Source organism: Quercus lobata, chromosome 5 (assembly GCF_001633185.2).
Source record: "Quercus lobata isolate SW786 chromosome 5, ValleyOak3.0 Primary Assembly, whole genome shotgun sequence".
In the NCBI taxonomy this organism is placed as follows: domain Eukaryota; kingdom Viridiplantae; phylum Streptophyta; class Magnoliopsida; order Fagales; family Fagaceae; genus Quercus; species Quercus lobata.
This window is the reverse complement of record NC_044908.1, coordinates 42,231,056-42,256,876: the sequence shown is the minus strand read 5'-3', so window position 1 is coordinate 42,256,876 and position 25,821 is coordinate 42,231,056. Positions and strand designations below refer to the sequence as shown.

At 36.8% G+C, this 25,821-nt stretch overlaps 1 protein-coding gene across 1 annotated transcript; it reads right to left on the bottom strand.

Annotated features, from left to right (window-relative positions):
• Nucleotides 1-13,976: 13,976 nt before the first annotated feature.
• On the bottom strand, nucleotides 13,977-14,747 carry LOC115990495. Its single transcript, XM_031114322.1, has one exon. It carries the CDS (start codon nucleotides 14,745-14,747, stop codon nucleotides 13,977-13,979), a length of 771 nt encoding a protein of 256 aa, XP_030970182.1.
• Nucleotides 14,748-25,821: the final 11,074 nt, after the last annotated feature.

Below are 25,821 nucleotides of genomic sequence, written 5' to 3'. Positions count from 1 at the left end.
AAAAAAAACACGCAAATACATGAAATATTACAGTTTTTTTATACTAAAAAAGGGAATAAGGAAAAAAATATACTAATAAAAGATAAAGTGCAAATTGAAAATGTTGAATGAGAGTAATAAAGAGACCACAACATTTTTTTTTTTTTAATAGGTAACGAAAAATATTATTAAAAAAGAAACCAACTCGAGTACATTGAGAATGTATTGTGAGGGAAAGTAACCACAACAATTTCATAACAACTCTTATGCAACATGTTGTTGGCTTATTATTGGTAGTAAAACATGTCAATATTGAACTCGAATTAGAATTAGTAATAGCTTACTACATAAAATTTATTGTGAAAATATTGTGGATGTAACATTACTTTTATATTTATTGAACTCAAATTCTTATGATTATCAAATAAAGGTGTTTAGCATTTTTATTAGAGTGGTTAGAATAGATTAACATAGTATATAATATTTTTTTTAAAGTATATACATACATTTTTTTTTTCAAGTCAGGGTAGTCACGAAACATATTAATTTAAAATAATTATTTATATAAATTTTTTTTGCATGTATAATTTTTTTTTTTTTGACACCACCCTCACATACAAGTAGAGTCACCAGTGTAAATTATATCATACAATGTGCGTATCGTATCGTTGAATTGTAGGTATCGTATAATACATAGACCTATGCTTTAAGATGAGTATTTTTGGCTAAAATTTGTACTTTAACACAAAATTATTAGGTTAGTTAATTTAGCCTAATAAAATAACATGTCCAGAATTTTTTTTTTTCTTTATCTTACAAAATTTGGAATACACACTTACACTTCACTTTCATATTTACAATTTTTTTTTTCTATACTGTGAATAAGGTATTAATTAACAACATAATTATTTTTTATTTTTGTCATTATTGTTATAAGTTTAAAAAACTAAAATGCTAAGAAGATTTATTTTTATTTTTTTAAAATTATTAAAATAAAAGAACAATAAGAGATAGTAAATATTAATGATGATGAAGAAATACGAATGCAAAATGATGAACATGATGATAACATTAACTTAGATGAAGTTGATTATGAATATGATAAAAATGAATTATTATTTTGGATCATTTGTTATGTATTATCACTCTTGAGTTTAATCAATTTGAATGTGTATGCTATAAATACATGCTAATCTAATTTTTTTTAGTTAGCTTTTTAAATATTGTTACATAAATGATGAATAAATTAGTCATTAGTTAAATATATTCAAAATTTATAATGAATATACTTTTTATACATGTGTATCTATAATTTTTTATAAATTTTATTAAGTATTTGTATATATTACGATACATGATATGATATTTAATAATTAGAGTTTAAAAGAGCGTTACTGTTACTTATACTAGGATGACCATACCCTTATGGTAATGGATATCCAACCCTATCCGATCTAAATGTTTTGGGTAATACTCGATTCTTAATGGATAGAAGGTAATTGGGTAAGGTTTGAATATTACCCATTTACCCATTTAACTAATTACTTCTAAATCAAACCCAACTCAACCTAATTATTATGGTTAAACCCTAACCCACCCAATTATCCAATAATCAAAATTACCAAATTTCCCCTAAAACTTCAAAATGACCAAAGTACTCCTAAAATCCTCTAAAATTATCAAAATATCCCCGAAACCTAAAAATTACCGAAATACCCCTGAAACATTAAAATTACCAAAATACCCTAAACCTTAAAATGACTGAAATACTCCCGTAACCTAAAACATGATTAAAATACCCTCGAAATCTAAAAATTACCAAAATATCTCTTATACCTAAAAAATGACCAAACTACCCCCTGAAACCTAAAAATTACCAAAATACCTCCTAAACCCAAAAAAAAACTAAAATACCTCTCGAAAACAAAAAATTACCAAAATACCCCATAAACCTAAAAATGACTAAGATACCTTCAAAACCTAAGAATTACCAAACTAAAATACCCCTAAAACCTAAAAAATGACTGAAATACCCCCGAAACCTAAAAATAAAAAATACCCCCTAACCCTAAAAATGACTAAAATACCCCCTGAAACTTATGAAAATGACTAAAATACCCCCTGAAACTTATGAAAATGACTAAAATACCCTCAAAACCTATAAAATGGCAAAAATGCCCCGAAAACATATAAGATGATAAAAATACACCATAAAGCTAAAAATTGATTGAAATACCCTTGAAACCTAGAACAAAATGACCAAAAGACCCCAAAACTTAAAAAATGGTAGAAATACCCCTAAAACCTAAAAAAGTACTTATGGATATTGACTTTTTATGAACAAAGATGGAAGATTGCCATCAAGCTCTATTTCAAATTAAAGTTAATGAAGAGTAATTTTGTAAGTTAAACTAAAATTATGTTGTTTTAATTTGTTCATTTTTGTTTCATTGATGAGCAATGTAATATATTTTAATTATAGATGTAGGCTTGTAAGGTAATGAGATATTTCTTATATGGTTAGACCTACTATTATGTAATGAAATATTATAAATTTTCTTCATAAGTGATGTGATGATGATGTTAGGTCATAAAAAGTAATGATGATTTTGATCAAATTATTCAAGCTCGACGCCATTAAACTCAAGAAGAGGTTGATAGTCGAATTCTTTATAATCATTATGATGATGCTCACGTTATGGTAAGTTTTAATTTGAAGTGTTATGCTATTTATTGTATATTTTATTTTGATAGTCTAACTTGTATTTTTGTTTGTTTGTTTGTTGTGTTTAGGTTGCTAAAGGAAAGCCTAGTTATATTTGCAAGATTGTGGAGATGTTTGAGGTTGTGGATGGAAGTTCTTATTTTACAGCTCAATGGTATTATAGAGTTGAGGATACGGTAAGTATCATCTTAACTCCATCTCTTAATTTATTTTGGTCCTCAATATTTAGCATGCTAATGCCTAGTTCTAATTAAAAAAATTTTCCACATGTCATATAGAAATGTAATAATCTTATCAAGAGCAAACGTGTATTCTATTCAGAAATCCGAGATGATAACCCATTGGATTGTTTAGTTGAAAAATTAACAATTGCTAGGATTCTTTTGAATGTATAATTTCAAGTTCTTATATACATTCTTTGATTTTTATATAATGTGATAGTAATTAAAGTTTGTTTTTTAGGTTGATACAGCAAAGAGAAGTCGATTCCCAATTGTGATTATTACTGTGACATGATCAATTTATTGCCAGATTATACATTTGTTAAGTTACCAGTGGGTTGGAATTTGTAAACACAAATACAATTTGATGTGAATAACACAAAATTCCAACATGCTGGTAACTTAACAAATGTAGAATATGGCAATAAATAGAGCATGTTACAGTAATAATCACAATTGGGAATTGACTTTCTCTTTGCTGGATCAACCTGAAAAACAAACTTTAATTACTATTACATTATATAAAAATCAAAGAACGTATATAAGAACTAGAAATCAAACATTCAAAGGAATCCTAATAATTGTTAATTTTTCAATCAAACAATTGAATGGGTTATCAAGTCAGATTTCTAAATAGAATACGCGCTTGCTCTCGATAAGATTATGACATTTCTGTATGACATGTGGAAAAAACTTTTAATTAGAACAAGGCATTAGCAAGCTAAATATTGAGGAAAAAAATCAATTAAGAGATAGTGTTAAAATGATACTTACCGTATACTTAGCTCTGTAATACCATTGAGTTGTAAAATAAGAACTTCTATCCACAGCCTCAAACATTTCCACAATCTTGCATACCATTGGCCCATTTGGTAGCCCATTATGAATCCTATGCGCAAGATAGAAAAAACCGTTGTTTGGAGATTAGGGTTTGATGCTGTTTTCTAGAGAGAAAATTGTACTGCTGCATCTTGTGTTTTTCTTTAAGAATAGTGAAATCTCTGTAACTTCGTGGACATAAGCAAATTGTCGAAACACGTAAATATTGTCTTGTGTGATTGTTTTCTTTGGCATATATATTTTTTTCTTTATTTTTACATCTCACAGATTTGGGAATTTCGTGTATATTCACTTCAACTGGTATCAGAGCCTAGGGTTAGGTTTGAGTGGAAGCAATGGTAGAAGAAATAGGAAAGGCGTCTGGAATAGAAAAATTCGATGGCACAGACTTTGGATTCTGGAAGATGCAGATCATGGACTACCTCTCTGGGAAGAAGTTGCATCTACCGCTCTTGGGGGAGAAACTTGCAACGATGAAACATGATGAATGGACTCTTCTTGAAGCAGAAGACCACACAATGTCAAGGTCTATTGCACACAATGTTGTGAAGCAGAAGATCACATCAGATCTGATGAAGGCTTTGTCTAGTATGTATGAAAAGCCATTAGCAAATAACAAGGTGCATCTGATGAAAAAACTATTCAATTTGAAGATGGCAGAGAATGGATCAGTAGCACAATATCTGAATGAATTTAACACTATCACAAATTAACTATCTTCCTTAGAAATTGATTTTGATGATGAGATCCATGTTCTGATCTTTTTCGCCAAACAATTGGAAGGCTACAATAAGCAATTCTACTGGAAAATAAAAATTGAAGTATAATAACATACAAGATCTAGTTCTAGCTGAGGAGATTTGCAGAAGAGATGCAAGTGAAACCTCAGGATCTGATTCTGCCCTAAACCTTGAGACAAGAGGTAGAGATAATGACCGAAACTCAAGTTGGGGTAGATTAAAATCTAGAAATTCCAATCGAAACAGAAGTAAATCTAAATCTGGCCAACAAGTACAATGTTGGAACTGTGGCAAGGCTGGCCACATTAAGAGGCACTGCAAAAGCCCTAAGAAGAAGAATGATGATTCTGCTAATGCTGTAACAGATGAAGTACAAGGTGCAATACTTCTTGCTATAGATAGTCTACTTGATGATTGGGTTTTGGACTTCGGAGGAGCTTCGTTTCATATCACTCCACACCAAAAAATCATATAGAACTATGTTGAAGGTGATTTTGGTAAGGTGTATTTGGCTGATGGAAAAGCCTTGGATGTTGTGGGTATGAGAGATGTCTGGATTATACTGCCCAATGGGCCTGTCATGTTACTATAGAAGGTTTGACATATTCTTGACCTAAAGAGGAATTTGATTTCTGTTGGACAAGTTGATGATGAAGGGCATGCAATACTATTTGTTGGTGATACTTGAAAAGTTACAAAGGGAGCCATGGTATTGGCTTGTGGAAAAAAAAAAAAAACTGGTACTTTGTATATAACCTCAAATCCAAGAGACACAATTGCAGTTGCTGAAGTAGGTATTGATGCAAGCTTATGGCACCACAGACTTGGTCACATGAGTGAGGAATGGATGAAGATGCTACTGTCAAAAGGGAAACTACCAGAATTGAAGTCTATTAATTTTGATATGTGTGAAAGCTGCATTTTAGGAAAGCAGAAAATGGTGAGCTTCCTGAAAACTGGCAAAATACTGAAGGTTGGAAAATTAGAGTTAGTACACACTGATTTGAGGGGGCCTTCTCCGATTGCATTCCTTGGAGGTTCAAGGTGTTACATCACTTTCATTGATTCAAGCAGAAAAGTATGAGTTTATTTTCTGAAAAGTAAATCTGACGTATTTAAGACTTTTAAGAAGTGGAAGGCTATGGCTGAGACAGAAGTAGATTTGAAAGTAAAAAGTCTGAGGTTAGACAATAGAGGAGAGTACATAGATGGAGGGTTCAATGAGTATTGTGCTACACATGGAATTAGGATGGAGAAGACCATTCTTGGGACACCACAGCAGAATGGTGTGGCTGAGCGCATAAACAAAACTCTCAATGAGCGTACTAGGAGTATGAGGTTGCATGCTAGATTACCAAAAACTTTTTGGGTTGATGTTGTTAATACTGCAGCTTACCTGATAAACCGAGGACCATTAGTTCCCATGGAGTTCAAAATTCTTAAGAGGTTTGAAGCGGTAAAGAGGTAAAGTTTTCTCATTTAAAAGTTTTTGGTTGTGTTTCTTATGTTCATATTGATTCTGATGCTGTTAATAAACTTGATGCAAAGTCTAAAATATGTTTTTTTATTGACTATGGTGATGAGATATTTGGCTATCAGTTTTGGGATGAATAAATCCGAAAAATTATCAGAAGTAGAAATGTGATATTTAATGAACATGTTATGTACATTGACAGATCAACTATAGTGCCAGATGTTATAAAGATAGATCAAAAGAAATATGAGTTTGTTAACCTTAGATGAATTAACTGAAAATACTGTCCATAAAAGGGGTTAAAAAGATAAGGAGAATGTAAATTTATAGGTAGATCAGAGTACACCTATTGCTGAAGTTCGTAGATCTTCCAAGATCACTAGACCTTCACAGAGTTATTCATCCGCTCTAAATTATATCTTGTTGACTAATGGTGGTGAGCCAAAGTGTTTTGATGAAGCCTTAAAAGATGAAAATTCTAGCAAGTAAGAGTTAGCCATGAAGGATGAGATGGATTCCTTATTGGGGAATCAGACATGGGAACTGACTGAACTACCAACAGGAAAGATGGCTTGACACAATAAGTGGATATACAAAATAAAGAATGAGTATGATGGAAGAAAACACTACAAGGCTAGATTAATTGTCAAAGGTTTCCAATAGAAGAAAGACATTGATTACTCATAAATATTTTCTCCAGTTGTGAAGACAGTGGTACAAGAAATTTGACAGTTTTATGTGTAGAATTGTGTTCAAGAGATGTGAAGCTGATCATTGTTACTGTGTTAAGTTCTTTGACAACTCATATATCATTTTACTGCTGTATGTAGATGATATGCTCATCGTGGGGTCTAGCACTGAAGAGATTAATAATCTGAAGAAGTAATTGTCAAAACAATTTGCAATGAAGGATTTGGGAGCTGCAAAACAAATCCTTGGTATGAGAATCACTAGAGCCAAGGCTAATGGTTTATTGAAACTTTCACAAACAAAGTATGTGAAGAAGATTCTCAGCAGATTCAACATGAATGAAGCTAAACCAGTGAGCACACCCTTGGCTCATTTTAGACTAAGTAAAGAACAGTCACCGAAGACGAAAGAAGAAAGGGACCATATGAGCAAGGTACCCTATGCCTTAGTTATTGGCAGCCTGATGTATGCTATGGTTTGTACAAGGCCAGACATTACACATGCAATAGAAGTTATGAATAGATACATGAGTAGGACAGGAAAGCATCATTGGGAGGCAATCAAGTGGATTTTAAGGTATCTGAGAGGTTCATCAGATACATGTCTTTGCTTCACAGGTGCAAATTTGAAACTACAGGGTTTCGTAAATGCTGATTTAGCTAATGACATGACAGCAGAAACAGTACTATAGGTTTTGTATTTACTTTGGGTGGTACAGCTATATCTTAGGCTTCAAATCTACAGAAGATTGTTGCTCTGTCTACTATAAAAGTTGACTATCAAAATAAAATATACAATAAATAGCATAGCACTTCAAATTAAAACTTACCTTAACATGAGCATCATCATAAAGATTATAAAGAATTTGACCATCAACCTCTGAGTGAGTGTATGGCGTCGAGCTTGAATAATTTGATTAAAATTATTCTTACTTCTTATGACGTAATATCATCATCACATCACTTATCAAGAAGATTTATAATATCTCATTACATAATAGTAGGTCTAACCATCTAAAAAATATCTCACATTACAAGCCTACATCTATAATTAATAAATATTACATTACTCATCATTGAATAAAAAAGGACCAAATTAAAACAACATAATTTTAGTTTAACTCACAACATTACTCTTCATTAACAATGATTTGAAATTGAGCCTCATTCATATGAATTGTCGATGAAAAAGAAACTTCTTCAAGTTCAACCCCATTCATATCACACTTACAAGAATTGTCGATGATGCCTCACAGCTACTATGCAGCTCTGCAAGTTTATAAGGAGGAAAAAAAAAAATACAAGAAATTAAAATAAAGTCTTTCAAATTTAAAAACACAAATACAATTTGATGCGAATAACACAAAATTCCAACCTGCTAGTAACTTAGCAAATGTAGAATATGGCAATAAATAGAGCATGTCACAGTAATAATCACAATTGGGAATTGACTTTATTTTTGCTGGATCAACTTGAAAAACAAACTTTAATTACTTTCACATTATATAAAAATTAGAGAATGAATATAAGAATTTAAAATCATACATTCAAAGGAATCCTAACAATTGTTAATTTTTCAACGAAACAATCCAATGGGTTATCATCTTGGATTTCTGAATAGAATACCCACTTGCACTTTATAAGATTATGAGATTTCTGTATGACATGTAGAAAAAAAATTTAATTAGAACTAGGTATTAGAAAGCTAAATATTGAGGACCAAAATCAATTAAGAGATGGTGTTAAGATGATACTTACCGTATCCTTGGCTCTATAATACCATCGAGCTATAAAATAAGAACTTCCATCCACAACCTCTAACATTTCCATAATCTTGCAAATATAACTATACTTTCCTTCAGTAGCATAAACACAGCCAACAAAAAAAAGAAAAAAAAGTACAAGATAGACTATCAAAATAAAATATATAATAAATAGCATTGCACTTTAAATTAAAACTTACCTTAACATCAGCATCATCACAAAGATTATAAATAATTCAACCATCAATCTCTACTTGAGTGTAATGGCGTCGAGCTTGAATAATTTGATCAAAATCATCCTTACTTCTTATGACATAATATCATCATCACATCACTTATCAAGAAAATTTATAATGTCTCATTACATTACAGTAGGTCTAACCATCTAAGAAATATCTCATTACATTACAAGCCTACATTTGTAATTAAAATATATTACATTACTCATCAATGAAACAAAAATGACCAAATTAAAACAACATAATTTTAGTTTAACTCACAACATTACTCTTCATTAACTGTGATTTGAAATAGAGCATCATTCATATGAACTATCGATGAAAAAGAAACTTCTTCAAGTTCAACCCCATTCATATCACATTCACAAGAAATTGTCGATGATGCCTCACAGTTACTATGCCTCTCTTCTACAAGTTTATAAGGGGGGGGGGGAAATGGGAGAAATGAAAATAAAGTCTTTCAAATTTAATAACACAAATACAATTTGATGTGAATAACACACAATTTCAACCAACTGGTAACTTAACAAATGTAGAATGTGGCAATAAATAGAGCATGTCACAGTAATAATCACAAATGAGAATTGACTTTCTTTTTGCTGGATCAACTTGAGAAACAAATTTTAATTACTAGCACATTATATAAAAATCAGAGAACGTATATAGGAACTTGAAATCGTACATTCAAAGGAATCTTAGCAATTGTTAATTTTTCAACCAAACAATCCAATGAGTTATCATCCCGAATTTCTGAATAGAATACGTGCTTGCTTTCGAAAAGATTATGACATTTCCATATGACATGTGGAATTTTTTTTTAAAAAAAAAAAAAAAAATTAGAACTAGGCATTAAGATGACACTTACTGTATCCTCAGCTCTATATTACCATTGAGCTGTAAAATGAGAACTTCCATCCACAACCTCAAAGATCTCCACAATCTTGTAGAAATAACACACAAGTTAGACTATCAAAATAAAATATACAATAAATAGCGTAGCACTTCAAATTAAAATTTACCTTAACGTAAGCATCATCATAAAGATTATAAAGAATTTGACCATCAACCTTTGCTTGAGTGTAATGGCGTTGAGCTTGAATAATTTAATCAAAATCATCCTTACTTCTTAGGACCTAACATCGTCATCACATAACTTATCATGAAGATTTATAATATCTCATTACATAACAGTAGGTCTAACCATCTAAGAAATATCTCATTACATTACAAGCCTACATCTGTAATTAAAATGTATTACATTACTTATCAATGAAACAAAAAGGACCAAATTAAAACAACATAATTTTAGTCTAACTCACAACATTACTCTTCATTAACTATGATTTGAAATAGAGCTTCATTCATATGAATTGTAGATGAAAAAGAAACTTCTTTAACTTTAACTTCATTCGTGTCACACTTACAAGAAATTGTCAATGATATCACACAGCAACTAATCCTCTCTTCTGCAAGTTTATAAGAGGGAAAAATAGGAGAAATGAAAATAAAGTTTTTCAAATTTAAAAACACAAATACAATTTGATACGAATAACACAAAATTTCAACTTGCTGGTAACTTAACAAATGTAAAATATGGCAATAAATAGAGCATGTCATAGTAATAATCACAGTTGGGAATTGACTTTCTCTTTGCTGAATCAACCTAAAAAAAAAACTTTAATTACTATCACATTATATAAAAATCAGAGAATGCTTATAATAACTTGAAATCATAAATTCAAAGGAATCCTAGCAATTGTTAATTTTTCAACCAAACAATCCAATGGATTATCATCCCGGATTTCTGAATAGAATATCCACTTGCTCTCGATAAGATTATGAGATTTCTATATGACATGTGAAAAAAAATTTAATTAGAACTAGGCATTAGCAAGCTAAATATTGAGGATCAAAATCAATTAAGAGATGGTATTAAGATGATACTTACCGTATCCTTGGCTATATAACACCATTGAGCTGTAAAATAAGAACTTTTATCCACAGCCTCAAACATCTTCACAATCTTGCAAACATGGCTAGGCTTTCCTTTAGCAGCCTAAACACAACAAACAAACAAACAAACAAAAATGTAAGTTAGACTATCAAACTAAAATATACTATAAATAGCATAACACTTCAAATTAAAACTAACCTTAACGTGAGCATCGTCATAAAGATTATAAAAAATTCGACCATCAACCTCTACTTGAGTGTAATGGCGTCGAGCTTGAATAATTTGATTAGAATCTTCCTTACTTCTTATGACCTTCACATCACTTATCAAGAAAATTTATAATATCTCATTACATAACAGTTGGTCTAACCATCTAAGAAATATCTCATTACATTACAAACCTACATCTATAATTAAAATATATTACATTACTCATCAATGAAACAAAAAGGACCAAATTAAAACAGCATAGTTTTAGTTTAACTCACAACATTACTTTTCATTAATTGTGGTTTGAAATAGAACTTGATGCGAATCTTCCATATTTGTTCATAAAAAGTCAATATCCATAAGTGCTTTTTTAGGTTTTAGGGGTATTTCTATCATTTTTTTAGGTTTCAGGGTCTTTTGGTCATTTGGTTAGGTTCGAAGGTATTTCGGTTAATTTTTAGGTTTATGGTGTATTTTTATCTTCTTATATGTTTTAGGGGCATTGATGTCGTCCAATTTTATAACGGAAATTGTAGTGTAGCTAAGGTTGTTGTTCCACCGAGAAAAGGAAAACAAGAACACGTCAAAAGCACCAATAATATATAGAAAAATATGATTGAAAGTTTGGTAAAATTCAATAATTAAAATCACTAGGGCATTTGGGTTTGTCCACCAATGTTGTTAAGCATCCACTACCAATCCAATTTAGTACATAATTGGTAAGTAAACGCATAAACTATCCTATTGGAAGATTTGGAAACAAACTTTATTAATAGAACTCTCTTTGGTTGATTATATTCACAATTTTTCCAACAATTTAGTCTAGAAAATAATAACTTAGCTAGAAAAACTCAAGAACATTGCATACCCTAGAGGCAATACTATGGCAAAAGTAATATCTAACAAAATTACCACATTTTACTAGAGAGATTATAAAATCCTATTATAACAATAAGAAGATTCAAGAATAGAGTTATAAAAGAATTAGAAGTTAAATATCAATCTAGCAAAACATTTATAAAAAGAGAATATTTGATTTCAATAATCAAAATGTGATAAACATGCTTGGATTGAATAGTGGACAACTTACAACAATGGGGATTCATTCCTAACCCTAGTTTAGGTTCTTAAGCTTCCATAGAAAATAAAAACTCTCAAAAATTCATGAAAAATAAGGTTTCCCAGCAGCCAAAAACATGGCTACCTTTGTATCCTTTTAATATTTATAACATTCAAAACCCTAAAACACATGCTTCCTAAAAAGGAAAATATAAAATGTCAATTCCCGTTTTTCAATAGTGGGTCAACTTCTAGGTCAGTTTTGGCCTTGAATATCGTAGATTTTGAAGTTTTGGTAGACTACAAAGTTTTAGATCTTCAAGTCCTCTTTCCATGGCCATAAGAATCAAGTCAATCCAATATTGGAGCAAACAGATATGACCAAAATACCAAAACTGGTCAGAATATTTCCATGCTAGGATTTTTTCCATCTTTGGCTCAAACGAATTTCTCTCTTTTCTTTTAGGCAAAAATCCAAAACTGACCCTGTAACTTTCAACTTTTGTCATTTGAGTCCTTTAACTTTCAATTTTGTTATTTTAGTTTTCTAAGTTTTAATTTTTATCAATGTAGTATTCCGTTAGACATCTGTTAAGTGGTACCGTTAAGTTTTTTTAAAAAAAAAAAAAAAAAAAATCATAATTAAAAGAAAATAAAAATCTGTTAGTAAAAAAAAAAAAAAAGGAAAACATTGAAGGGAACGACGTCGTCCCCTTCCCTGAAATGAGAGAGTGCATTTCGATCCACATCGGTTAGGCCGGAATTCAGGTCGGCAATGATTCCTGGGAACTTTACTGCCTCGAGCATGGCATTCAAGCCGACTCTCAACTCAAAAGATGGTTCTGAGTTGCGTGTAGCCACTGCCCACATGGTAGAGGTAATTCTTGGGAACTTTACTGATGTGGATTTGCTTAGCGCCCATGGTAAGATAGGTGACTATATGGTGAAATAGTCCTAAATACGCCTATCTTTTCCTCTACTGATTATATCCTTGGGTTTTCCTTTAACTTCTTATATATGAGTTTGCCAACTGGATTGTTTAATCATATTTGTCTCTGGGTATGGTTTTCTTGTCCCATGGACATTGGAGCTTGTGTTACATGGTTTTTGGTCAAATTTTTCATAGTATTACACTTCTTTAGCCTGATATTTTCGCATTTAGCTTCAGGCCCGCTCAAGAATATTTTCACTTTTTTTTTTTCTATTTCAGCGCCAGATGCCGAGTGATAAGACTGTCGGCGGAGGAGACGATGCCTTCAACACCTTCTTCAGTGAAACTAGTGCGGGAAAGCATGTTCCTCGTTCCCCTTCCAACGTTTTTTTAAACAGATTTTATTTTCTTTTAATTAATTACGAAAATCAAAAAAAGAAAAGAAAAAAAAAAGAGACTTTTTTTTTTTTTTTTTGAGACAACTCGACCCGAAGGCCAAGAAATTTATTCAATAACTCAAAAAGATTACAATGAGTCTCGAGTTACTAGGGGAGCTATATCATCAGGAGAGGATTCAATCCAAACCTGTAGCTCATTGCCAGAAACAGATTTCTTGGCAAGAAAATGGGCAACTGAATTGCCTATGTGTTTTACATGAGAAAAATTACAACATCGAAAATCATTTGCTACAATCAAAATGTCACTTATCACGTGACCATACTCCGGATTGGCCATATCTCTTGCTAGGATAGCCTGGATAATGACCTCAGAGTCGCCCTCAACAGAAACTTCAAATAAGCTTAATTCCTTTGCAAAATACAAAGCCCTCCTACATGCCAAAGCTTCAACCACTGCTGGAGAAGATGGCAGGTGAATTCTTTCTGCCAAGGCTCCAAGAACACAACCTATATGGTCACGTACAACTGCACCCAGCCCAACAGCACCTAACTTAATGAAGGTGGCCCTATCAAAGTTAACTTTATAAAGTGGAAATATGGGAGGGATCCACCGAACAACTCTTTCACTTGACAGAGAACGATGATCCTTGCTACATTGCACCTGTTGAAAATCCTGGAGGTAAGCCATCGCTCTCTTTCGAATTTGCTGTACCTCAATGAACTGCTCCCCCACTCTTACCGAGTTTCTTCTAGACTAGATAAACCAGAAAATCATGGCCATAAGATTTACATCTAACCTTTCCTTCATCTTCAATAACATCTCCCACAAATCAGCAAACAAGAAAAACTTGTACTTGAGTAGTTTTGTTGTCACTTCATTTGACTCCCAAATGGGAATAAGGGAAACACAACTCCATAAAACATGCACAATGTCTTCACTGTCAGATTTACAACTGGGGCAAAGAACTGATCTAACCACATTTCTTCGCCAAAGATTATAGAGAGAAGGGAGAGCATTATGTGTAGCCCGCCAAATCATGTGCTTGACTTTGTGTGGAACTTGTAAATTCCATATGCTATTCCACATCAAGTGGTTACGATCAAGACTTGAGCAAGATGGCAGCACCTGTCTGCTCACACCAGAAAGAAGTTTATAGGCACTACGAGTTGAGAAGGTACCTTGAGGGGTAGGGAGCCAAACCTGCTTATCTGCAGCACCCTGGAAACTCAGTGGGATGCCGAGAATAATACTAGCTTCCTGAGGGATGAAGACTTGCTTAACCAAATCGACCTTCCAGGTGTGTGTCTCGGCATTAATTAGATCACAAACTCTAGATTCAAGGGGCAGAACTGATAGGGGAGAAACTATTCTAGAACATGAAGTTTTTGGCAACCACCTATCCCTTCGAATCTGTATAGACTGACCATCACCAACTCTCCAGACCGAACCCAGCTCTATGACATGTCTCGCTTGGCAGAGGCTCTTCCAAGCATAAGAACCCTTATTTGAGTTATCACAGTCCATGATAGAACAATTAGGAAAAAATTTTGCTTTGAACACTTTGTGAAACAGAGAATTTTCCTGAGAGTTTAAACGCCAAACCTGCTTAGCGAGAAGGGAGTCGTTGAATTTACTCAGTTCTCGGAAACCCATACCACCTTCATTTTTTGGGAGGCAAAGTTTTTCCCAACTAATCCAATGAATCTTCCTCTGCTTACCTCTGTATCCCCACTAGAACTTCCTAATTAAAGTTTCAATATCCTTAATAAGACATTTTGGTAACTTAAAACAAGACATTGTGTAAGTCGGGATTGCTTGAATTACTGCCTTGATAAGTATTTCCCTCCCGGCTTGAGACAATAACTTCTCTTTCCACCCCTTGAGTTTTTTCTAGATTCTTTCCTTAATAATACTAAAGGACTTCTTTTTATCTCTACCAACCAACGACGGGAGGCCGAGGTATTGTTCATATCTTTGAATTGCTGGAACACCCAGGAAAGCTTGAATAGCCTGTTGGGTCTGAAAGGAGGTGTTTGAGCTGAAGAAAATATTTGTTTTCCCCCTATTGATGTTTTGGCCAGAAGCTTGTTCATAGAGGTGCAGGATTGATTGGATTTGGACACATTCTGAGATAGTAGCTCGACAGAATACAAGGCTGTCATCAGCAAATAGAATATGAGAAACACGTGGACCAGTTGCACATAGAGATACTCCCTTTATTTCCCCATCTGATTCAGCCTTCATGAAGAGGGCATGAAGACCTTCAGTAACCAATAAGAAAAGATAAGGGGAGAGAGGGTCCCCTTGCTGGAGCCCTCGCCCTGGAGAAATAAAACCATGGGGCTGACCATTTAGCATAATGGAGTAGGTGACAGAACGAACATGTGATGCCCCAATTTGATTGATTATGTGATGTGTGTGGGTGTGTGATGAGTCCCACATCGGGTATTTACTGGGTTGAACTGTGATTTATTAACAACTACAAGGAGCCTCAATTGTGACTAGTCCTTTTGAGGTGTAGCACAGACGTGGCTAGCACTTTTCCTTGGGTCGTTACATATGGTATTAGAGCCGGCCCGGTAATCCCGTGTGGGCTCAGAGACACTACCCCACAAAGTGGGCCCTAACGAGGACGTTAGGGATTTAAGTGGGGGAGATTGTGATGCCCCAATTTGATTGATTGTGTGATGTGTGTGGGTGTGTGATGAGTCCCACATCGGGTATTTACTGGGTTGAACTGGGATTTATTAACAACTACAAGGAGCTTCAATTGTGACTAGCCCTTTTGAGGTGTAGCGTAGATGTGGCTAGCGCTTTTCCTTGGGTCGTTACAGAACACATATGGATATGAGGTGGATGAATTTTTCGCTAAACCCCATCTTCAGCATAATCTTCTCAAGGAAAATCCATTCAACCCGGTCGTACGCCTTGCTCATGTCCAGCTTCAAAGCCATATATCCCAACTTACCAGTCCGTTTTGCCTTCAGAGAATGAAGCATCTCATGTGCAATTAAGATGTTATCAGTAATAACCCTCTCTGACATAAAGGCACTTTGTGTTTCTGAAATTATTTGGGGTAGAAGTGGTTTCAAGCGATTTGCAAGAACCTTGGCAATAAGTTTATATAATACATTACTAAGACTGATGGGTCGAAAATCAGTAACCCGACAAGCACTCTTTACTTTAGGAATAAGAGTTAAAAATGTATGATTAAGGGTCTCGGGGATAATACCTGAGTTGAGCACAGAGAGTACAGCATTTGAAACCTCAGCTCCCACCTTATCCCAAAATTGCTTATAGAACAATGGAGGTAACCCATCCGGACCCGGTGCTATGGAGGAGTCCATCTGCTTAAGGGCAAACAACACCTTACTAGCCTCAAAAGGTCTATCCAAATCATTATTCATGGCCAGAGAGACTCTTGGTTCAACCCCATTCAAAACAGGATCAAGTAACAGGGGATTTGAAGAGGAGAACAACCCTGAATAATATCCAACCAGCAAATCCCCTATTCGGTCTTCCTCCTCAATCCAATCACCCACATCATTCTCTAAACTAGCGATAAAATTCCGCTTATTGCGTTCTGAGGATCGGCAGTGAAAATACTTAGTATTCTGGTCACCATACTTCAGCCAGTCAGACTTAGCCCTTTGATTCCACATGCATTCCTCCATCTCCATCAATTTATCAATCTCATTTGACAGGGACTTCACCCTTTCATGCCCCTTTCCCACCATAGACAAAGCCTCAACTTTTATCAGTTGCTTTCTTTTTTGAACCAATAATAAACGAACATTGCCAAAAACCTTCTTATTCCAATTACTCAATTGAGATTGACAATTACTAACCTTCAATAAAACATTCTCCATTGGGCTACCACCAGATCCCATGTCCCAGGTAGAATGAACTACACCTTCACATCGATCATCCTTTAACCACATAGACTCAAACCTGAAGGGTTTTTGAACTCTGTAAAAACGACTTTGAACATCATCAGTGCATAACCAGATTGGATTGTGGTATGAGGAGAAACCCGACAAGTGGTGGAGTCGAGTTGAAGGGAACTTGAGCATCCAATCTGCTGTGGCGACAGCTCGGTCAAGCCTTACCCAAGTCACTGGACCATTAAAACGTCAATTACACCAAGTGAATGGGAGACCTGTGAAGCCCAAATCCTTTAGACCACAGAAGTCCAAAACAATCTCTAAAACCTTGCATTTGATTTTCCGGCCGAATACACCCTCCTGACTTTTCCTGTACACGAGTAATCTCGTTGAAATCTCTGATAAAAACCCATGGCATATCCAACTGTGAACCAAGGTGGCGAAGAACAGTCCAAGAATCTTCCCGGTTGGAAACTTCAGGGGCTCCGTAGAAACCCGTGAAGCGCCAAGCGTCATCAATTCTTGGATTCACCACCGCATCGATATGGCGAGGAGAAAAGGTGCGAATATGGAGGTCGAGCTCGTTCATCCAAAGCAGAGCAAGACCACCACCTAAATTTCTTCGTGGAACAATAAAAAGGTTGTCGAACCCTAAACGACAACGAAGTCTCTCCAGGTAAGCGTTCTTCTTCTTTGTTTCCATCAGAAAAACTAATTTGGGCTCTTTTGCTCTCACCAGATCGGACAGCTCAGGAACTCGCCGTGGGATCCCAAGCCCACGGCAGTTCCAACTCAGGCAATTCATAGTGAACGGTGGGGCTGGGAGGCAGCCACCACCGATGGGTTGTTGTTGGAGAGAACGCCATTTTCAAGCTCACATATGACACCTCTTCTTTTTGGAACTGGAAGCTCTGTTTCTTCAAGTTGGGAACGCTTTCGTGAAGCTTCTGGAGAAAATACTTCCTTGGTGATGGGTTTGTTCTTGCAAATCTTTTTAACTTTGATTTTAATCTGTTTGGGCTTCACCTTACTTAACTGCACACCTTCGTTTGAGATATCCTGAAGAGGGGATCTGGGCTGTTGACTAGAATGGGCTAAAGAAGGAGTTGAAGGGGTATTTGGACTCGGCCCAACACGTGCTGAAACTGAATGATCAAGTTTTTCAGCATTCCAGCTCGTGTTTCCCTCGTAAGGCAATGCCAATGGGCCCCGTTCGTCGTCCAGCCCATTTGGGCCAAAACTTTTTGAAGCTAGGTTTGGTGCCGTTACCACTTTGAACTTAATCTCCTCCTCGTGGATAGCGCTTATATCACAATGCATACTCTCTGTTTCGTCAATTTGTGCTTTGCCTCGGTCCGAGACATTTTCTTCTATTTTCGACTTCTTTTCATCTTGTTTTCCAATCAACCCCTTGACCCTACCATTTTCATGGAACATCGCTGCCACCTTTTCCGAAACCCCGTTCTTTTTTGTTTGCTGTGTCAAAGGGCGGAGCTCGATGCTTGTCTGACTTGGAGCGTGATCCCCCACCACTCCCACTGAAGCCACCTGTCTGCTGACCAGCTTCGTTCTTCCTGCCTGTTCAACTCCGGTGTTCCACTGCCTTGTTCCAGCTTCCTCAAGGGTGGTGTCAAGCTGTGTAAGTAAAGTTGATTGTTTTGAATTTTGAAAAGAATTTATTGCATGATCAATTTCCGTGATATGCGAATCGAAGAGAATCGGGTCAGAAAGAGTTTCCTTATTTATGGGCGAGGCTTCGGGATGCGTTGTTGATGACACATCATTTTTGGAAGGGAAAGGAAGATTTTCCGGCGGGTTGTGGTCCCTTTCCATGACTAGTGAGGGGCGTGCAGTGGGTGATGGTGTTGGGCAATGTGAGGCCGGCGGTGCCGTGGACTGTGGAGTTTCGGTGTGCACAACCTGGGGTTGTTGGGGGTTTACCGTGGTGGCTCGCAACCACGGTCCATATTGTTGGGACTCTTTTGTCAAGGTTTCGCCACTGTCCGTCCATAATTTGCAATCCTTCTCATCGTGATTCATGAGTCCACACCAGTAGCAGAATACCGGCATGCACTCGTATTGGAACGAGACCCATAGAGGTCCGGTTGTACCCATGTCCACGAAACGGCCACGGCAGAGTGGTTGGTCAATTTTTAGCGCAGCTCGGACTCTCACACAGTGACCGCGACATTCGCCTGTGGGGGAGGCGTCCACTTGTTCGACCTTGCCAAGCGAACTCCCAATAATCTCTGCATTAGCTCTGTTCATGCGACTGAGTGGGAGATTGTGGATTTGTACCCAAAAGGAGGCAGTGGCAAATTTGGTGACGTCCACGGACTCAGAATCGCCTGGTTTGTATAGTCCAATCAGGTACTTATTGAAGGACCAAGGTCCTTGAGATAGGATCTTCTTCGCGTCAGCCTCATCGGAGAAAAGGATCAGCACAGTGTTGGAAGTGAGGTCACGAACCTTAAAATTTTGTATAGACCGCCACATAGTTTTCAGTGTACGGGACAACGCCTCTATGTTGACACGACGTTTTGTGAATAGTTTGGCCACAAGTACTCTGTTATTGTTCTCCACTTCAGGGACCAAGGGGAGTGTTTAAGTTTCACGTGAATTGAGGGAGAGACGAGCCCACTTGCCAGTGAGGTCGTCCATGGTTACAAAGAGTAGGGGAGGCGTGGCAGGGGGAGAGGGAAGGAAAGGATTGTGATGAGATGGATGCAAGAGCACTGGGTTTCACCGCCGTGGGAAAAAATAAACCTATGCCGAGATAGAAAAAAGTGTTTCACCGTCGCAAGTCTCACGCAAGGGAGCCCACGAGGGAAAAGAGGGACTCAAAAGAGACTTAACGACACCAATTAACAGAGGTCTAATAAAATACTACATTGACAAAAATTAGAACTTAGAGAATTGAAATGACAAAATTGAAAGTTAAAGGACTGAAATGAGAAACGCTGAAAGTTAGAAGAACAGTTTTGGATTTTTCCCTTTCTTTTATGTTTCCACACATCTTTAGCTCATTAAATTCTTCAAAAGCCACTTCTTAATTGGTCTTCACCTTTGGATTCTCTTGGCGTCATGTCTGCATGTTTAGCTCATTAATTTTAATTTCCTACAAAAGAAAAATACACATAATGAATATATTTTAGAGAAACTCGCAAACTCTCATATTTACATGTAAGTGTTTGAATAAACACAAAATAGATGTGATAATGCCTACCAAAACTAAGATAATATTATACTACTATTATCAAGCATTTTTGTCATTTTATAGGTTACGGGGGGGTATTTTGGTCATTTTATAGATTTCAGGGGTATTTCAATAATTTTTTAGGTTTATGGAGTATTTTGGTAATTTTTAGGTTTCGAAGGTATTTCGGTCTTTTTTTTAGGTTTATGGGGGTATTTTGGTAATTTTTAGGATTCGCGGGGTAGTTTGGTTTTTTTTAGGTTTTTGCGGGGTATTTTGGTAATTTTTAGGTTTCGGGGGGTATTTTGGTCATTTTTTAGATTTAGGAGGTATTTTGGTAGTTTTTAGGTTTTAGGGTATTTTCGTTCACATTTTAGGTTTTGGGGGTGTTTTTGTCATTTTAAGGTTTATGGGGTATTTTGGTAATGTTTAGGTTTCATGGTATTTTGGTCATGTTTTAGATTTCGAGGGTATTTTAGTCATTTTTAAGGTTTAGGGGTATTTGGTAATATTTGTGTTTCGGGGGGTATTTCGGTAATTTTCTAGGTTTTGGGGTATTTCGGTAATTCTAGAGGATTTTATGAATACTTTGGTCATTTTGAAGTTTTAGGGGCAATTTTGTAATTTTGATTATTGGGTAATTGGGTTTGAATTAGAAGTAATTAGTAAAATGGGTAATAATGGGTCATATCTAAACCCAACTTGAAAATTCGGGTAATATCCAAACTCTACTTGATTACCTTCTACCCATTAAGAACAGGGTATTACTCGGAATATTTGGATCAGGTAGAGTTGGATATCCATTACTCAATGAGTATGACCATCACTACTTATACAAACACAACATTAGTGGGCTCCAAAGAGAGGCTAGCAAAGCTTGATCGGGCTTGTGGTTTTCTTAAGTTGACAAAAATAAAACTTTGGATTGTTTATATGGAAAACGTTTTTGAATTTTTGGGGTTTGGTACTGTAGGGACTGAAATTGTATTGATCCCAAAACTGGATTGGGCTCAAACGTTAACGGTCCAAACAATAAATTTGTAGAGCGTGAGTAGAAGAACTAGATTAACCCCAGTAGAAAAAACGATTAAACTTAAGGATTTAAGAGGATATGACACAGACAAGATTATCCAATTTCTCCTCAGGACCAAGCATGTTATTTTGTTTCATATAATTTTCTTCCAGAAGTCTATTGTATCAGAGTTCCGATCCTCTCTCTCAATGCATTCTTCCATGTTATATACTGCCCTCTTGGTGTCATCTTCACCACACACGTGTAGGTTGGATTCGGGGGATCCCTTCCTGTCCCATCCAACACTTCCTGGAACCTTCAACCAGCAGCTGTAAGGCTGCTTCATCACTGTTCAGGCATCACCTCCACATTAATGCGGCCAGAGAGTTGGTTGAGAGGCAATTAATGTGGAGGCAACAGTTGTTAAAGATATTTATTTATCTTTTCTTTCTTACCCTTGGCCCCATGTCTCACCTTTAGTGGTAATGTAGCTTTGAAGTGTGTTTGTGACAATACGGTGTTCAGGTTGTCCTCGAACACATATTGCCGAGAAGGATTTTGTCCTCGGACGAATACTGGACACATCTCATGTGATATCTACTCCTCTTTTCATTTGGTTCCCCTTATAACCTTATGTGGGCTTCCTCGGATGGTTTAACGTCCTCGGATTGGATGGGCCACAGGCCCAGTTAACACGATTTTAATAATTATTGATTAACTGGCCCCCACAATAGCCCCTCAAAATCTTGCTTTTCGATTCCTCAGGAGAAAAGGTTGATTTTGATGTCCCCAGCCCATATCCTTTTATGTTTTGGGCATGCTCCTGACACTTCAGCGTCTCGAGCGCAGCAGCATTAAATTTTGGCGATGCCCCTGTCCCCCACGTTCAACTATAAGATGTAAATCGAACGGTGAAGGGTTTGTCTCGTTTTGCGAGCGGGAACTTTCCCACTCATAACCTCTGCACAACTATAAAGGAAATTTCAAATTAATTCTCTTTCTTACCTTCAGCGATCACACAATTCTAGAGCTTATACACTGAACCTGTCTTTCTCCTTTTTCATTGTTTCCCTGTGCATCTACAAATACTAGGATCTTGTTCGAGGACCCTCTTTCAAACCTGTAAGTCTTCTTAAAACCTTTTCAGCTTTCATCTTAAACTCGTTAATTTTTCTACGAAAACCTTTAGGAAAATGGGGAAAATGGGTAAGTTTCGATGTCTGGTTGAGTCCGAGGAAGGTATGAGAAGTTTCTGCGCTAAGTATAGGATCCCCCCAACAGTGGGTATGAGGTACGCAGCCTAGGGGGAATGGGCCAGCGCTAGAAGAACAGGGGAAGTGGTTATTCCCATGATTACCTTCATAGAAGGCGGGATGACCATCCCCATGGGTACTATTACTAGGAACTACCTTAGGTTCTTTAGGTTATCCCCAACTCAATGCGCCCCAAACATGTTTAGGGTCCTGGGAAGTATAGAAGCCTTGAATGAGAGAATGGACCTAAACCTGACCCATCATGACGTGAATTGGGTGTACAACCTCAACCATTTGAAGGGGCAGGGATATTATCTCAAGTCGAGGTATCCCGCGGTGAGGCTAATTCAGTACCTTCCCACTTCAAACAAGAAATTAAAGGAGGATTTTCTTATCTTTTTTGGGGAATGGCACGATGGTCTGCCATGCCCCATGGAGGAAAGAGAACCAGGTGGGAATTCAGCCATGGATTCATAACGTTCAGTTTATACATACATATTTTCCCCTTTTTTGTTTTGAGTCTCAGTATTCTTATCCCTAATGACGCTTCATTTCAATTCAATGATTTTGCAGATAGACGTTCTACCAAGCCCAAACTTAGTTTAGTCAACAAAGCAAGTTTGGATAGGGTATTGCAAGCCGAGATATACGTGAACGAAGCTGACGGCCAACTCCGGGCAGCCCATTTAATCCTCGGATACACCCCCCTCTCGTTTGCTTTCCAAGCACCGAAGTGCATGATCAGAGCCCGCGATCCTCGGTTTCGCTGTATTAGCGTTGCCTACAAGGGGTTCATCGTTCCAGAAGGTGTTCCACTTCCTAAGGACACCTCCCACACTAAGCCCCTTTTTGTTGCCGCTATCTTAACAGGAGCCTCTTCATCTCAGCTTGCCCTCAGGGAAGAGGAAGTAGAAGAGAAAGAGGAAGAAGAAGAAAAACAGGAAGAAGAAGAAGAAAATCTAGAGGAAGTTGTAGAACTATCAGACTCCTCGGACGATTTTGGGATTTTTAATCAAACTATACACTCCGAGGAAGATCTTGACGAGATGGGAGTACAAAGGAAGCCCCAGAAAAGTCTAATGGAGCTGATAGAGAATTAGCCTAGGAAGAGTGCACGGGGAAAATCAATGCAATCCCAGATTCCTCCTCTTCCCACCAGGTTTCCTCCTCTCGCTCCTCATCAACCTTCTCATCAACCTCCTCAGCCGGTCAGAGCTTATGCTGCCAAACTGAAAAGGCGAAGGGAGCAGAAAGGGAAAGATGTGGTAGATACTGGAAAGTCCCGTCCGACCCGCGAAGAAGATGCCCAATGAGCTGCAAAGTAGCAGAAGACTAGCCATACTCTTCAGCGAGGCTAGGAGAGGTTTGACACTCAACCTCCCAAGCCACAAGCCTGGTTGCCAGCACCCATGCACGGTGGGGAGCCCCTACGAGATGATGGATCTATTAGGGACTTCAACGGTGGCATTGGGTGCCACATAGCCTCGGTTGTAAATGAGGCTTTATTACTCCCAAAGGACATGGCCAAATTAAAAAATGTAAGGAAGAATGAACTCATCCTTAACAATAAAAGATATTTGGGAATGGTATAGTGCTAACTCCCTTCTTTTTCCTTTTGCGATCATTACTCACTGATGTGTACTCTTTACTGACTATAGTGTTGATTTCTTCCTTTTAGGTTATCCAAAACACTGTTAGACTGGATGAGATGCTCAATAACTGCTACAGTCAGTTAGAAGATGAAAGGAAAAGACGGGCGTTGGCTGTACAAACTTTAACAATATCCGAGCAAAACTTGGCGGACACGAAGAAAAAACTAATTGCTGAGAAGCAAGCTCGTAAAAGCTCTGACTTGGCCTTGGAAGGCTTCCAAAAGCAAGCCGAGGACCAGAAAAAGCGCTTGTGCGAAGCAAATGAAGAATTGAAGGCTGCCTGGGAACAAGTGGCAGTCCTTAAAAAGCACTTGGAGGAAACCCAAAAATTAAGGGAGCATGCTGAAAAATCCAGGGAGGAAGCCGAGAGGGCAAAGATTGAGGCCGAACAGGCAACGAACGAGGCCGAACAGAAAGGTTACGACCTCGGGGTGGCTGAGACAGAGGAAACCCTAAGGGTAGAGGTGCTAATGTGTGTCGCATTTACTGCGCCCAAACCTGTAATGAAGCCCTTAACCAAGCTGGGGTTGAGGCTTTATCTGAGTTAAGGAAGGCAGAGAATGTGTTCTATCCTACAGCAATCCGCGCCTCAAATCCTCCATCCACTCAAGCCGAAGACACTCCCTCAACCACTGATCCTAATCGGGAAGTTTTGCCTCAAAATCTTCCTCCCCCTGGCCAACCAGAACCAGCTAAAGAGACCAATGCCCCTCAAGAAGTCTCCTTGGACAAGACTGCAGTAGCTTCTGAGGCAGGGGTAGCCTCTCAAGGCTTTCAACGGGATTTGGCTTCCACAGTCATGCTAGCTGAGGGAGCTACTAAGGACAAAGAGGGAGTCATTACCTCGGAGGCAGATAAATCAGCCAACCAAACAAGCTCAAATTAAGTTGAAAAAATAGGCCTTATTTTACAATTTGATTAGGACTTTTGTAAGGATTTTGTTTCTATTTGCTTATTGTTGTTGTCGTTTTATCTTATTTTTGTACTTGTTCGCTCTGTTATCTTAGCTTGAATGGATTCATCTTGACTGTCTTTCGTTTACAAGAGAAAAAATAACTTATACACATTAACAGTTGGCGGTTAAAATGGGTGATAAACATTAATACTATGAGATCTCAAGGAGACATTTTGGATACATATGCATTCCTTCTAATAAATGGAAACTTAAGGAAATGTTCAAAAGTTGGATAAAGTTGGGTTTAAAGTACTTCAGTTATACATTAAATGATGTTCATAGGCTTATTGGGGTTTATATCTTTAATAGATAATCAAAACCCCTGTGATCCTAGGATGATATTTGAGAATCTGTTATTCTGGAATGCATAAGCCCAAGTGGCACTAGCATTTTAATAGCGAGAGGCTGTCTTAGTTTCCCTTGAACCCACTTAGTGACCCAATAGATTTCATAGGGTATTAATTTCCACTAAGTTTGTGGTCCGATGACCTGACATAACTTAGCTTATGTTCAATACTTCGATAGATGCCATACGGTATTAATTTCCACTAAATTTGTGGTCCGATGACCTGACATAACTTAGTTTCTGTTTAATACTTCACAAGATGTCATAGGGTATTAATTTCCACTAAGCTTATGGTCCGAT